Source organism: Labrus mixtus, chromosome 22, assembly GCF_963584025.1.
Source record: "Labrus mixtus chromosome 22, fLabMix1.1, whole genome shotgun sequence".
Classification (NCBI taxonomy): Eukaryota; Metazoa; Chordata; class Actinopteri; order Labriformes; family Labridae; genus Labrus; species Labrus mixtus.
This window is the reverse complement of record NC_083633.1, coordinates 5,591,537-5,607,857: the sequence shown is the minus strand read 5'-3', so window position 1 is coordinate 5,607,857 and position 16,321 is coordinate 5,591,537. Positions and strand designations below refer to the sequence as shown.

Genomic DNA, 16,321 nt, shown 5'->3' with positions numbered 1-16,321 from the left:
GTCGGCCAATCACAACACCCTGCTCTGCGATGCACGTTCAAGACACGCTCCCACCATCAGTTTTACACATGCATGGCTCCAATTTATGCATACACACACACACACACACACACACAAACACTTACTACTGCAGGCCTTGACTGGAGCCATAAGCAACGTGCTGCTGACCCTGAAACTCAACGTGAACTTGTGTATGTGTGTGGCAGTAATGTGTCTGTGGCAGAACGTCTTTTAAAATCACAACGAAAATAAAAAAAAACATTACACTGATATAAAACAAAACAACATTTTTACAAAGCAGTTAATATTTTACGACATGTTTGAATATATATGCACTAGTATTTGGATTAAAAAAAAAGGAAATCGTCCTGTAATGGGTGTAATGTATTGTGTGAATCTGAGTAGTGTCTGTCTACAGAGATGAGATGTCCGAGTGCCGTCAATACAACATGGTGTCAGACGAAGGATATCACTTCTAAGTTCATGACATGCAGCACAGGAACTTTTTTTAAGTCATTTGATGTCACTGTGGGCATCTTTTAGATTGTCTTGATTGTGGCGCCCCTTGTGGACATGCACCGGCTAAGGCTCTGAAGTGCCCACGTTCAGAGTCCCCACGTGTGCCAAGTCTGATCTGATTGGTCGGCCTGTCAGCTCTGCCGTAATTGGTCAGTCGCTCAGCCACTCTGGCTCCGTCTGAGGGGAGCAAAAACATTAGCACCTTAGCACTACTGTGCTACCGCAGGCTACGGCATATCGTGGGCGTGCTACAGAAGTTAACGGGCGTGCAGCATGAGCTGCTGGGCTTGCCACAACGAGCCAATGGGCTTAGATCAGTGATATCACACTGACAATGACGTCACACTGACACATTTTTTTCGGGGGGGCTAGAACCGAGCGTTACATGCAGCTAATGCTACAGCTAACAGGAGGACGTAGGAGAAGCCGCGTTTCCGCGGACTTTGAATTTTTGCAAATAGATGTGCCTAAACATGCACAGGACACTTGGAAAACACACTAAAGAGCATATAAAACCAGGAAAAGCTTAATATGGGCCCTTTAAATAGTCCAAGCTCAGGTTGATCCTATCCAGTTTTTCTTTGGAAAAAAAACAGAATAAAAGTGAGCTGGATTACATGATTCTAGAAAACAAAAAGGGTTTTCAAATGTGGATCATTATTCCCACGATCAACTCTTTTGAGCAACCAAATGTTTTCTTCAGCTGATGTAATCTGTACTCTGAGTGGATTCGTTTTTGGGTTATTTTAGGCTCTTTTAATAGATTTCATCTTCTAGCCGAGCTCCTGTCCTTTTAAGATAGCAGACCTTTATCAGATTCATTCTTCAGGAACATGTTCTCGATTAGTCTGAGCTCTGAGTAACAATCATTACAGTCCTGTTACTTGAGCTGGAATGTTTCAGCTGATCAAAACATCTGAATGAAGGATTTCTTATTTCTGAAACCTGTTTCTCCTGATCTGAACTAAACCTGCTCCGGTGAGTTCTTTCCTGACATTTTATTTTTCTTATTATTGGAGCCTCGAGGGCCCTGTTGGCGCACTTGCATAACGTCTGAATGAGGCTCACTGTCCCAGTCCCCTACCCCTACCCATAATCCATCAGGGCTAAGTTAAGACTGTGGAGCCCTGGGGACATGTTATGGCTGCTGTGTAACCGATGTTATATCAGGAGTGAATTCAGAGAGGGAATCTAGGCTTCTTGGATATGAAAGAGGTGCTCCGGGAAAGGATGTGTGCGAGCCTGGAGTTTAATTTATGATTCTGCAGGGAAGTGTTTATGCAGGGATGCTGAAAAACAACCAAACTCCAACTCAGCATGACTAGGCTGGATTTTTAATCACCGATACTAACCCAACATTAAAGATTTTGGAACGTAACATTAGATAAGAAAAGAAATCAGTCAAGGACATATATAGTTTGTAACCTTTATTTTGGCTTTACACAAAGGTATGACAGGAAACAAATGCCTCAATAATCTGCAAGATGCCTCATCACTACCCACAGACTCTTCACAGCTGTTCAGGAAATATAAAAAAAAGGGTGTAATATGTACAAGTGAGGGGGTGATGATGATGTGAGTTCAGAGGGATTGACATCACACCTGCTCGCCCAGGTTCAAAACACGAAACTTGTCTAGGTTGTAGAAGCAGGCCTTGACGACTCGACCCCCGAAATATCGTCCGTTCAGATCCACCACGGCTGCAGAGGAGAGAGAGAGAGAGACGCAGAGGTCACAGATAAAACTTTCAATAACAGCATACCTACTGCCGTAAAAAAAAAACAAAAAAAAAAAAAAACACACAAAAATGTGCCCACAGATTATTTGACAAGGTTATACACTAGTGTGATAGGGTTCAGTTTGAGCTATTTCTGAGGATTATAAATACACGTTTTCTTTTTGCATTTTGAGAACAAAGCAGAAATGTTGAGAATTTGTGGATTATTTCAAATGACAAAAAATCCTTTTACTTTAAGAATAAAGTCGTATCTTCTGTGGCATTGTCAGGCATGAGAACAACCCCTGAAAAAATCTTTTTTTTTTTTTTTTTTTTTTTTTAAGAATAGAGTTAAATACAAAGATATCTCGCTTAAAGCGCAGGCAAGGGATGTTTGGTTTGTGTTGTGTTTGGCGCCCCCTGTGGACAAAGTGGTACCTGCAGAGCTTGAGACATCAAAAAAATATTAATCAAATTCACAGAAAGGTGATCAGAACCCCTCTGTCTCAAAGAGTACAAGTGCCACAGAGATGACTACGTGCATCATAGTGTTTTTAATATTTGGGCTTTTTTTTTTTTTTTTTTAAACTTTCTTCATTGCGTTTACATATTAACAACATTTCCACTTAGCAATGTCCATACAGAATGTGTGTGTTTTTTTCCAACAAGAACAAGATAAACAAACAGATACATACAAACAATTAGACCCCTCACCCCCACCCCTCCCCTGGCACATATCCCCTAAAGAGAAAAAAAAAAAAAACCAAGAAAAAAAACCAAAAAAACAAAACAGGGTTGATAATAACAAAAAGTAGGTTCTCAGTCTAGATTAAAGTGACATTCTGTGCTTTTGACATATGACAAAAAAGGATTCCAAGTTTTTCCAAAGGACCTCTCAGATCCAGACAGTGTTAACCTGATTGTTTCCAGTTTAAGAAAGTGAAGCACCTCTTTAATCCAGTACACATGTGTAGGTGGGGCAGATGATTTCCATCTCAACAGAATCAGCCTCCTGGCCAGCAGGGTTGAGAATGCTACCAGGTCTTTTTTATTTGAGGGAAGACAATATTTGGGCTTCTGAGTAACAAGTTCAAGTTCACTTTTCAAAAGCGAAAATGAAAACTTTGATTATCGGCGCTTCAATGCCAAAGACAGGCTGCAGCTCTGTTCATGTAAAAAAACTTGTCCCTGTTTAACGTGATTCAGGATTTGTTTTAAAATCTCTCTATTTAAAACAAAAGTGTCAAAAAGATATTTTTTCATAAGACATGATCAGTCATTTCTTGAAAAGAAAACAACAACACTGTATGTTGATATTTAGATTCCAAATTCAAAAGTATCACTCATATCTACGAAGCAAAATAAGGGAAAGGAATATTTAGCATTTTTCTTGTCAGAAAACTGAAATAAAAGATTTGAATTCATGCATGAATTGACTTCAATCTCATGTCTTTTCAAAAATGTGGCTAATCAAAATCAAATCGTGAACCCAATGTCGTGATACGGATCATATTGTGAGTTAAGTGAATGGCTACATCCCAAGTCAAAGATCACTCGTGAATCTGCTGAGGAAAATGTCAACAAAAATCTTTTTCAGATTGGGAGTCCAAAATTATCTGAACATAACTCCGCCCTCAATACATCTTTGTACTTTCATATTGATCCTGCAATGGAGAAATATTGAAATTTAATTGATTGAATTTTTAGTCTTCGTAGCTGACACTTATGAAGTTGGACTTATTCTCAGAGTTCAGACTCAATCTCCACATTGTCACTCTGGAAATGCAAAATGTTAATATATCTTCTTATTCCTGGCGACAATAGTCTTCTTTATTTTACAGCGGGTGTTTCTCAGTGTCCCAGAATGCCTTTCAGCAAACTCTTCCACATAGACTTTAACGTGTATGTTTGCTGTTTACATCAGTGGTTCTCCACTGAGGTCGCCTCAGGACCAACCATCAGCTGCTTCATGACAAATCGCGACCCAAACTGATGCTATTTTCAACCAATCAGACTTATTGTGCAGATTTTTCCTCAGACGGTTCAAAACAAATATGTTTAAAATCCATTTATAGACCACTTTTGGGTCCCGACCCACCAGTTGAGAACCACTGCTTTAAATCCTTATTTTCCCTGTTTGGATGTTAAACAGCAGGACAAAGATGAATCAAAGACTGAACTGTCTTCGTCTTCTCAGCCCAAGTTGCAGGAAATAAATGCACATGATGTCACATAATTTATTCCTAGAGAGAGAAGAAGTTCATCAAGATAATGAAGACAAAATGTGTTTTCAAGAGTTCAAGAGTTTCACGGCAGATTCTCCAAGGCCGTGAATGTGTGTGTCTTGTTCTATGAAAAGGAGTTTTTGATTTGTGTTGCAAACACTCTGCGGTGATAAAAGCTCTGAAAAAGAAAAACAACTTTGCTCTGGCTCATCCTCTTCTAGGAAAAAGGGGAAAATTTGACGTCAATGTCATTTCCGAGGACTGTCATGGTCTGTGTGCGCCTACTAACGCCACGACAATAAGTGGAGTCCTTAAGTCCACACACACAAACAGTTAACTTTCCTTATAAAAGCACAGACAGGACAGAGTGAACGCTCAATGAAATGAACAATCTCACATTGCTTGTGGCTCGTTGGTTTCATTCATGTACATGCACATAAACTCGAGTGTTCTGACATCGAAACAGAGTGCGTAATGTTCTATGATTAGACTATCTGAGTTACAGAGTTACTCTGAATGCAGTGTGTGATCGTGACAGAATAATATTTTCTATTTGAGGAACAGGTTCAACCTTCAGGTGAAGACATGTACTGTCCAAAGAGTTGAATGAAGATGAATACGATACTGTTCTCATGTTTGTAGTTTAAAACGGAGCGACAGCCAGGAGACGGTTAACAAAAAGAGGAGCTACAGACACTCCGGGAAATCAATGCACCCAACCAAGAAATATTCCCGCAAGTCATCCCCTTTCAAAACACAGCCAGTCTGTTTTTTTACACTTAAAACTCTGGATCTGGGTGGTTTTTTTTTCTTCTTTAAAGTTTCCCATGACTCATAGAGAAGACATCATTACTTCATAATATGTACACAAACCAAACTGTATTATACAATGTTTTTCTGTATTAATACTTAATACACTTGGATGTGATCATCTTTTGCAGTCTTACACAAAAACTATTCAAGATGAGCTTCAACTCAAACAGCTCCAGCAGCTGGTTATATCTAATATTATATTGTTCAATTAAACACAAATTAAATACATTCATCCAATTAAAAGTCCATGAGGAGTTTTGTTAATTTCACAAAATGTCAGGGTCTGGAGAATAAGTTATTAAGTTAAGTTTTTACACGTCATCTTAGATTGTAGGAAAAACTTCTTTGACAGTTTCAGACAGCTGGTTCTTCTCATTTACCGTCTTTAGCTAAGCTAACTATATCTTTTACTTATTTATCTGAGAGACATGAAAGTGTTATTAATCTTCTTTTCTAACTCACAGCAGGAAATTGAAAATGTTTTTTTTGCGATACAATTGGAATCGATACCAACCGATTAGTTACAAAACGATAAGATAAAATACAATACAATGTGATACGGTAAAAGATGTCAGTTCTAAGTCAAATCCACATGAGCCAAATATCACACTGGCACCTTTATTAACAGCCAGCTGCACAATGTCCAAAATGTTCATGGAAAATTACATTAAAATAATGGGCAATAATATACCTGTGTGATATAATACGATAAGATACGATGCAATGTGACACTATAGGATACGACGTGATACAATAAGATGCCATACCAACGGATTAGGTACGCTACGATAAAACATGTCCGTTAAATGTTTATTTTTGGGGGGCTTTTTTGTCTTCATTTTGCAGATCGGAGGTGGATAGAGCTGGAAATCAGGGAGAGAGAGAGGGAGAGTGGGGAACGACATGCGGGAAAGGAGCCAGATGTCGGGCTCGAACCCAGGTCACACACTTTGAGGTACACAGCCTCCGCACATGGGGCGTGCACACTAACCACAACGCTACCGGCGCCCCAAAACATGTCAAGTCCACATGAGCCAAATATCACACTGGCACCTTTATTAACAGCCAGCTGCACAATGTCGGAAATGTTCATGGAAAATTACATTAAAATAAAATACCCTCTTTTGAAATAAAAATATAATACTATCTGATGGTGGAATGCCTCCGCCCTGTAATGATAATGATAAAGTCACACAGTTCAGATTACCCACAGCCAGAAAAGAAAATCAACTTAAACTGAGTTTACACTCTCCTTGACCAAGACTCTCCATGCCAAGGTCATCTCCAACCCGTCACTGACCTGACCTTTGCAGAGGGCCGCTAAGCACCAACCAGACTTTCCTTCTTTAAGAGCAATACAATGTTTGATCATCGTCAAAGAGTGTAATGTGTATGACTGTGTCCCGCCGTTTCTGTTCTTTGAGTGTCTGTCCCGCTTTCTCAGAGCTGTGATGTCAGCGCGGTGCTGACGGTGCCGCAGGGGGACGACTGGGTTCCTGGGCCGCGTGTGATGTAACCCCACAGGGAGCTGAGTCTCACCTTGTTTCTGATCTGGGCCAACCCATTTAGTAATGGACACACCATCAGCCACATCATCAGAGCAGTTACACAATGAAGAGGAAAGTGACGCAGTTATGCAAAGATGATCGACAGAACGGCTGCTCTGATTTTTTTTAATGGGAATGGAAAACTGGGAGAAGATGGTTTTCCATCGGGTGAATTGTCTCTGACAACAAATGCAAAGTTTGGAGTGTCAACAAGAGTTGTTTTATTTTTTGGGGGGCTTCTCAAGCTCCTGTGACATATAGGCCATTTTTAGGCCACATACAAATCTACTGCGATGGAAGATAAAGGTCTCGGTGTAGCCTCTTTATATATTCTGTCCTAACTCCTAGTCTCAGTTGAGAAAGCACAGAGTCTACTTGCATTTTGTCATTGAATATCAGCACTTCTGTATTGTTTTTGTACAGATTGTGGGTGTGAGAAAATACCAATACATCAATATATCGCCGTCCTGACTCGTGTGATACAGATATTGAATCACTGGTGCAAAACTTCTACATTTTATTATAAAATAAAATTTGCAACAAACAGATTTCAGAGTCACCGGGTCACGACTCCTCATGGTGGCACTTGTGACATGAATGAGGGCAACATGGACAGAAGTTAAGAGACCAAAGACGAAGTTGACAGCGGGATAATATTACACAACGGTGGAAAGAAATTAAGAGCTGAAGCATGATAAGAGGTGAAACTAACACCAAAGACAAGAGTTACAGAAGTAATCGAGCTAGGTTCATGATAACTGTAAGGTTTACAGGGAGCAGAAAAATGCACAGTGGTCTCCTCCTCTTAAATATGAAGACCAAGTGATTAAAAGTAATGTTTTACAGTAAACACTAAATATAGAGTTTCATATGACTAATATTACGTCTCCAAAACTCTTTGATTGACACAGGAAACTTTGAGGGGCTGGGAGCTGAGCTGCTTAAAGGGTTTTTTTTGTAACTGCTGAGCTTGTTTTTCGGCCATGATTCCTTATTACCTGTCAAGGTCTCCAAAACAACAGACCAGGACATAAAAACAAGTTAAAAACGGGGTGCTGGTGGCGCAGTGGTTAGTGCGCGCGCCCCATGTATGGAGGCTGTTTTTGGGGCGGCCCGGGATCACATCCCACCTGTGGCTTCTTTCCCGCATGTCGTTCCCCACTCTCTCTCCCTGATTTCCAACTCTGTCCACTGTCCTATCTCTCCATTAAAGGCACAAAAAAGCCCAAAAATAAAAAAAGTTAAAAACACTAAATAAGGGCCGTCGGTAGCCTAGCGGTTAATGCGCCTCCCAAGCAGGCAGCCGGCATGTCCTTCCTCTCTCTCTCGCTCCCTGATTTCTGACTCTATCCACTGTCCTATCTCTAAAAAAACACTAAATAAAATAGATTCTTATTCAAATCAGTAACTTTCAGCAGGGACTCTGGATCTGGGAGCTGAGCTATGGTCATTGCATCTCTAAAGCAAAAAAAAAATCCTTCATCTGGTTAAATGACCTTTGACTCTTTATGAGTCGTTGATGATGTTTTTCTTTTATTTATTTATTTATTTTTGTTCTGTGGCTCTTATGCCCTTTAATGACAGGACAGTGGATACAGTAGGGAACTACATGTAGGCAAGGAGCCGAAGGTCGGACATGAACCCGGCTGCCAGCTTGAAGGACTGTAGCTTCAATACATTGGGTTTAACGTCTGCGCCCCCTTGATAATGAGTTTTGTTAATAAATAATAAAAGATAGTTAAAATGTGATGCAAATTTAAAAAGCAGAAAAAGAAGTACTCTGAATGTTTCTGTGTGTTTTACAGGTGCAACATGAGACCCATGTAGTTTGGTATTAATATGTAAACAATCTGAATCGGGGTCAGCTATACTCCAACCTCCTGAGAAGAAGAAGAAGACACTAACCTTTGATGGCAGACTCCACCCTCTCAAACTCCAGAAATATCCGCACGGCTTCATCATCCATCACTTCGGCAATCTGAGAAGCAAAGCGGTATTTTATTTTCACGAGTGGCCTTTTTCTTTGATCAGTAGATTTGTACTAAAGTCACCCATCCTGACTCGAGCCTCCTTCGATTCTCACCTCAAAAATGACACATCTGGTCACTTTGCCGTATTTCTCACACTCTTCTTTCGTTTCTCCCTCCAGGTCTTCGTCCACCTCTCCTGGGCCCACCATGTTCTGCAGGACAAAATACAGTGGGTTAGGACGACTTGAATAGGGCAGTCGAAGAAATTAAGATTTTTTTTTTTACAAACATATGCATTATGTTTCTCTGCTTAAATGTAAATTTGTTGAGGTTCTTGCAATATTTTTAGGTGATATATAATCTATGTATTGGGCGCCTTTGGGTAAATGGTAGAACTGGTCGTCTCTAAACTGGAAGGTCTGGGTTTGATCCCCAGTTCCTACACCAACATGTCCGATGTGGGGGCAAGACACTTAACCCCAAGTTGCTCCCACTGCTTTGTTGGCAGCATATGAATGTAAATGGACTTGAGCTTTCTAGTCTTCTGACTACTCAAAGTGCTTTTACACTGCAGGTCACACCTACACATTCACACACTGATGGTAGAGGCTGCTGTGGGACGTGACCATCAGAGGTAACTATCCCCATTCACAAGCATTCATATGACACTGACGGAGCAGCAGGAGCAACTTGGGGTTAAGTGTCTTGCCGAAGGACACATCGGACATGTGACTGCTGGAGCTGGGGATCGGACCCAGGACCTTCCAGTTAGGAAACGACTGACTCTACCCACTGAGCCACAGCCGCCCTGAATGTGTATGAAGGTATTAGTTAATTCTGATGGACACTTTACATAGCAGCCTCTACCATCAGTGTGTAAATTGGTAGATGTGACCATCAGTGTAAAAGTGCTTTACAAGCTCAAGTCCATACACCACATGATTAATCTCGGAAATAGCATTCAAGAACAGGACAGAACGGACACAGACATACCCTGAGCAGGACCACTTTAGTCGGGTTCTTGAGGATCTCTGTGAGTGGGTTGGCCTCTGACTTCTTACAGGAATCTGCTGCTTGGATGGAAACAGAGAAAAAGGTTTTTTTTAATTTTTTTTTTTATCCTTCCTCTAAAGAAAATATTCACAGGCTGTTGGTGAGCTGAGTGAAGCAACTGAAGGTGTGACACAAGAAGTTTTATCGTATTGCACTGAGACTGACTCAATACATTTGATAAAATGAAACAATTATTTTATTTGTTCACTGAACCAAACTGATATAAAATCTTTTGTTGCATATTTCAAAGCACTGCTTTTTATTATGCTGGAAACGCATCTAAAGGTCACTCAACTGCAAAACAAATGTTAGTGTTACTGGAAAAATGAGTAAGAGGATGAAAATATACATGTCTTTCAAATCTCATCTTGTAGTTAGTTCTCTGATAGATACACTAGCGATCCTCAAACACGTTATCAGAGACCACACATTGTTGCTCAGGCGGGTACCTGGCCGGTGTAACCAGTTTTCAGTCTTATCCAAGTCAAGCCAAACAGCTGGTGATAACAGCCTTTTATTTAACAGTCAAATTTGAAAATGGTGTAAATTATTGTTTTACTAAATGGAAGAACGTAAATCAGCATACCCCATATAAACGCAACAATCTATACTGATTGGTGTTGTGAATGTAGCTTTATTTTAAAACTGTCAAAGGGTCGGTAGAATCGGTTAAAGGAATCTGACAATATTAAATTAAAGTCCAAAGCAAGTCTTTTCTTAGTACACATCTCTGAAAGGCGATAAACGTGCAAAACACGCACACACTCCTCTACAATCAAAGATTAAGAGGGGAGGACACTCAATAAGTAAGAACAGGAGAGAGAGAGAGAGAGAGAGAGAGAGAGAATATGAGATGGAGGCCAACCTGAAAAGCCTCCGCCTGAAGCCTCAGCAACACCTGACTGGCTGGAACCTGCTGCTCAGACACACACACACACACACACCCGCATGTCAAATGAAAAAGTACAAATGTTTGCATACAAAGTCACAGTACAACATTGAACTGATCTTAGAATAACACTAGGTGTCACTGATAGAGCCGAACCAGTTGTGTAGCAAAAAAACCGACAGAGACAAAAAAAAACACACACATAAGAGCAGGAAGGGGGAACTAGCATAAAGCCAACAAAGCACAGTGAGAGGACAAAAAGTAGACATGGACAAACTGAATGTTGCATATAGTATATAACTCTGACCATGAGAGGAGAGTAAATTAGCAGACACACACAGGAAAGGTAGTACTCACGCTTTTCTGCAGCGTCACCTATGATGATCTTCCCGCCTCTCTTGCTCGTCTTCTCCACAGACAGCGCCGTGCTGAGGCCCTGCTCGTGCTTCCCCAGACCCTGGCCTTCTTTGAAGCCATACTTCTGCATGATCTTATGGGCCACCGTACCTCTGCAGAGGGTAGAAAGGAAGAAAAGTCGATTTAGTTTTAAATAAGCAAGCCTATACTGCAATCACAAGGGTGCAATACTAATGCTCTTTAACCAGTTTATTATGCCCTTGTACGGGCGTGGTAGTAAAAGTGAAAGTGTAAATTATAGGTCACTCCTTCAGTAAACTCAGGACCCATCAGCTTTTGTCTGCCTCTGAGGTGAAGCATGTAGTTCTTTGGATATCTGTGTGCTGCTCATTATGAAGAGTGCAGCCAGGCACCAGACTAAAGACACTGAAAGCATGGAGCTGGACCGCAGATAAAACTATCTAAGGCCCTATTCGCAGGCAAAAAAAATGTTATTTGTATTATATTTTTTAATCTTTTTATACTTAGCTTGCACCGTGGTTCAGAGAGAAAAGTTTTTTCGATTTTTCTGTATGTCTAGCACATACAAAATGGACAATAAAGACGACTTTGACTTGACAAAGTGTGTGAACAGAAACAGAAATGTAGGTTATGGCTAGAATGACATTCTGTAGTTTACACCTGATGGGAATAAAAAAGTAAATCAGCATGGCTAAACAAACAGCAATTACATGAGTTGGATTTTTTTTCTCTATAATATTTGAAAGTTTAGTCTTATTTGTTGTTTATATTTTGTCAAATGAATGTTTATGATTGTGTATAAACCTCTTATCTGTCTGTGTGTTTTTGTTGTGTGTGTGTGTGTGTGTGTGTGTGTGTGTGTGTGTGTGTGTGTGTGTGTGTGTGTGTGTGTGTGTGTGTGTGTGTGTGTGTGTGTATGTGTATGTGTGTCCCACCCACCCCATGTTAGCCAGGAAGGAGCTGGTTGGTCCGGGTGGCGAGCGAGGCCGGTCTGAGTCCTCGTACATCGGTGGAGGGATGGCAGCCTTTGAGCCTCTGGCAGGACGTCCTTCATCCTCATACGAGTACAAAGATGGGCCTAAAAACACAAACACATTTAAACAGAGTTCTTCACAGACACTGACAAAGTGAAAGAGAACTGAACGCTGATTATGTAGACTATGCTGCCCCCTGCTGTTGACTGACTGCCACTGATGAAACACTTAAAAAGTACTCTTAACATCTGTGTCAGAGTCGAGCACTTCCTCTGTGATCATCGGGAAAGACACAAATAAATACAAACAACTTTTTATTAATTTCTTCATTTGTAAACAACTCTTTCCCCCTCGTCTTCAGGGTTACCATGTAATAAAATGCTGCTACTTCTCTGTTTGTCCGAACATTGTTCAGGAGTTCTGAGCAGAGCACAAGAGAACTTATGACACTTACCATCCCTGTCAACAAGTGAAGACGGAGGGGCGATTGCTGCTCCACCTATACCTTTAAGAGAGAGAGAGAGAGAGAGAGAGAGAGAGAGATGATTTGTTGTGTTGGTTTTCACATGGTGATAGTTAAAATGTTTGATAAGTTTTTGGTTCTTCACTTCAAGACATGAAAGTTTGTGTAAACAAGACGACTTTTCTTTGTTATTATGATCATTGTTTACACGTTAACTCAACGGGAAACATGTCATTCATGGTAGCCAACCATTAGACATGTCACCGTGCACGTTTTAAAAAGGATATAATCCTCACATTTAACTGATGTTCAATGTTATCTACAAACGTGTGTCTATAAATTGTAAATGGACTTGAGCTTGTAAAGTACTTTTCTAGTCTTCTGACTACTCAAAGCTCTTTTACACCACAGGTCACACCTACACATTCACACACTGATGGTAAAGTCTGATATGTAAAGTGTCCATCAGAAGTAACTAATTCCATTCATACACATTTATACTCCGCCTTAGCAGAGGGAGCAACTTGGGGTGTCTTGTATGAGGACACACCAGACATGTAGCTGCAGGAGCTGGGGATCTAACCCTCGACCTGCCAGTATAGAGACTGCCGACGATGCCTATGACCTACAGCCGCCCCAATATACTGTTATATATCTGCCACTAAGCAATTTTCTCCTAAACGATCACTTTATTTATTTTTGATTTAACAAGTAAAAATATAGAATGTTACCATGTTAGGCCACACTTTAAAGTTTTCTAAACAAGAAATATCTCAAAAGGTTCATTTGAGAAAATGGCATTTCATAGTCTTTTTTACTCCTGCAGTTGATCTCTAACTGTTCGATTTTTAAAACTGAAAATCACTTCAAAAAGTGGACCCCAATCATCTTGAGGGACAATAGCTTTAAATCAGGCGATGACAAAAACCGACTAGATCTTCGGTGCACAGCCTTCAGTCTATATCTCTTACTCACAGCAGGAATCACTGTTACAACAACTGTCTTGAAACTCAAACAAACCCCAGGATGGTGTTTATTTTTTGTCCACCTTTAAACACGGGGGTTAAATACTCACTTCTTTTCCGTCGCTCTTTCTCGTATTCATCGTCCTCATCAGAATCGCCCTCTGCTGCTGGGAAACGAGAGAAACCACTTGGAGCTCCAGTGTCATGCCTGTCTTTCCTCTTCCTGCAACACAACAAGTTTTAGATGAAAAGACTCATCAAAAAATATTGCAAGCAGATGGCAACAAACAAACATGGAGCTCATCCTGCATATATGAGGAGTGTGAAAGCCCTCTTAGTAAAGTATGATCATACTTTTCCCTCTCCTCTATCTCCTTCTGTCGCTCCTGCTCCCTCTGTCGCTGTCGTTCCTCCCGGTGCCGTTTCACAACTTTCTCATAGTCGTTGGGAAACATTGGATCATACTCGTCCGCCAACGGGATTAGCACATCGCTGGAGGAGAAACCACTTGGCACTGAATCCTGCAGCACACACAAACACACACAAGAGTGAGAAAAAGATTTATTTCTACAAACATCGCTGTTGAGTTATTTTTGATGGTTTTTACATTTATTTTAGGCAGAAAACAAGTTGAGCCTATGAGTAGATGCATCACAAACAAATAGAGGTCAGCCGGTAATGGGCCTGGTCAATTATCAGGGGCCTTTATTTGACATTTGGCCGATTATCTGTATCTGCATTTTGTGTTATTTATTGCCAATAAACTTTCCCTCCGCTGCAGTTTTGTCTTTCCCTCTGGGTCTGTTTTACTCACCACTCTGTCTCACCGAATGCCCCGCCCACAATACAATCTGATTGGCTACAGTAGAAGTCATACCTGTAATAGTCAATCAATAGTCACTCAATCGGAGGAGAGTCTCCGATTGAGCATTTAAACACAGTCTTGTGTTTTACTGTAAACGCATATCAGTTCCAAAAATCTGTCATCTGTTTCATGAACTACTAGTACCCAGTATCAGCCGTGAAAAAACAATATCGGTCGACCCCTACAAACAAATATTCTGCTGTGCATCACATTTTAATAACACGTATTTTCATTCAGCATCAAGAGCAAGTCATATCAAATCCAGGAACAACCAAGCAGCCTGATACACACTGATGACCAGATCCCCGCATGAGACACACCTTGAGTCCAGCTGCAGCATGCGGAGGAGTGTCTGAGATCTGTCTGTCATCGCTGGAGCCTCCTCTTTTTAGATCGATGACTGGAGCCAAGACAGTGGTCTGCTTCATCCGCTGGGTCTACACAAACATGCACACACATATAAACACAGTCACTGGACGTGAGCACATTAGGTTTACACGGTGTCTCTGTAGCTTGCATTGTAAGTTACTTACCTTGGCCTGGGTCAGAGCAGCTTTCTTCACCTTCAGCTGGGACTGCAGCAGCTTGAAGTTCTTGGACCAGCCTTCAGTCTTGGTGTCGCTGGCACCCACACCGAGGTCATCATACAGCGACATTGTTGCACTGATTCCTGCAGACACAAAATGCAAAACAATCATCCTCAACTTATTCATGTCTGTCTGGAGTACTTGAGGTTTCAGTTTATGCTCGTAGTCTGGAAGCTGAATGAATGAAAACACAATAAATATATATATATATATTAAAAAGGCCGTCGAAGGCTTTATCTACAATTATTTTGTCCAGGTTAGGTACCAAAACGCAAGGTGAAAAGTGTCTGAAATATTGATGTAGCTAACGTTGGCTAATGCAAACACAGCTACCAAACTCCTTTTTTTACTCCCACAATACTAATTATTTCAAAACAAACACCACATGTTTGCTTGTTTTCAACCTACCAGATTATGGAGTATCCAGTGATAACACAATGTAAGTGCCAATAACAATAATAAAAAGGTTTCAGCTGCAGCTGGAGCTAACGTGCGAGCAGGCGGAAGTTAGCAACACAACAACAAAACTGAGAGCGACAGAGCTCTGGATGTTTTCCCTCTGGCGCCACCTAGCGGGCGGATGACTTAAAAATATAACCAGAATCAGCTGACTCGCTTTATTGACCAGGTATGTGTGCACACACTGATTTGACTTCAGTAAGCTCTCTCTGTACACGCATTGAATTATATTATATATTATATATTATATTATATTGTTATATTAATATTTCAAAAACAACAACAGTATAGGCCTAATTACTAAAATAGCCCACATGAGTCAAAGGTCCAATGGTACGGAGTGCAAAGGGTGCTAAAGCAACAGCACAATAATAAATTATCGAGTTACGTAACATTGATTTATTTACATGAGGCGGAGGGTTTTTTTGTTTTTACATTAAAAGAGCGTGCACTGTCATATCAGATGAGTGATAAATGGTAATGTAACAATTTTAACAAGGAAACCACAGATAAAATGTTGAGCATATAGTAATGAAGTAACAAAAAGAAAGACAGTGCACAGCTTCTCCTTGAGATAAGGACAGGGAGAGAACATTGATAGCAGGGGAAAGTTGTGTTAATGTTTTATAGGCCTACAGTCAATGGTTATTGTATGCCTAGAGAGCTGTAAGTGTAAATCATTTCAGGGTTGTTTGATAAAATTATTAGCCTATTATTGCTTTATAGCATCTAGATCAGTGGTTCCCAAGGTGGGGGTCGGGACCCCAAGGGGGGTTGCCAGCCACCAAGATGGGGGTCGCGAGATGCCTTCCATAAAAAATTTAAAAATCATTCAAAAGTATATATTTTTACCCATTTTTGTAAATATACAAAAAGTAGTCCATTGTCATATAAGAC

At 40.6% G+C, this 16,321-nt stretch overlaps 1 protein-coding gene across 2 annotated transcripts; it reads right to left on the bottom strand.

Moving 5' to 3' along the window:
* Positions 1–1,931: 1,931 nt before the first annotated feature.
* Positions 1,932–15,501, bottom strand: rbm17 (RNA binding motif protein 17). Of its 2 annotated transcripts, none has more exons than XM_061029789.1 (13): positions 15,374–15,501; positions 14,912–15,048; positions 14,699–14,815; positions 13,868–14,034; positions 13,624–13,736; positions 12,540–12,590; positions 12,051–12,189; positions 11,091–11,242; positions 10,710–10,760; positions 9,785–9,864; positions 8,905–9,003; positions 8,727–8,799; positions 1,932–2,219 (listed from the first exon to the last, which is right to left on the bottom strand). In XM_061029789.1, the coding sequence occupies exons 2-13, from the start codon at positions 15,032–15,034 to the stop codon at positions 2,116–2,118; spliced, it is 1,269 nt and encodes a 422-aa protein (XP_060885772.1). In that variant the 5' UTR covers positions 15,035–15,048; positions 15,374–15,501; the 3' UTR covers positions 1,932–2,115. The 2 variants fall into 2 exon arrangements, with proteins under 2 accessions (XP_060885772.1, XP_060885773.1); XM_061029790.1 differs by having other exon boundaries at positions 9,785–9,861.
* Positions 15,502–16,321: the final 820 nt, after the last annotated feature.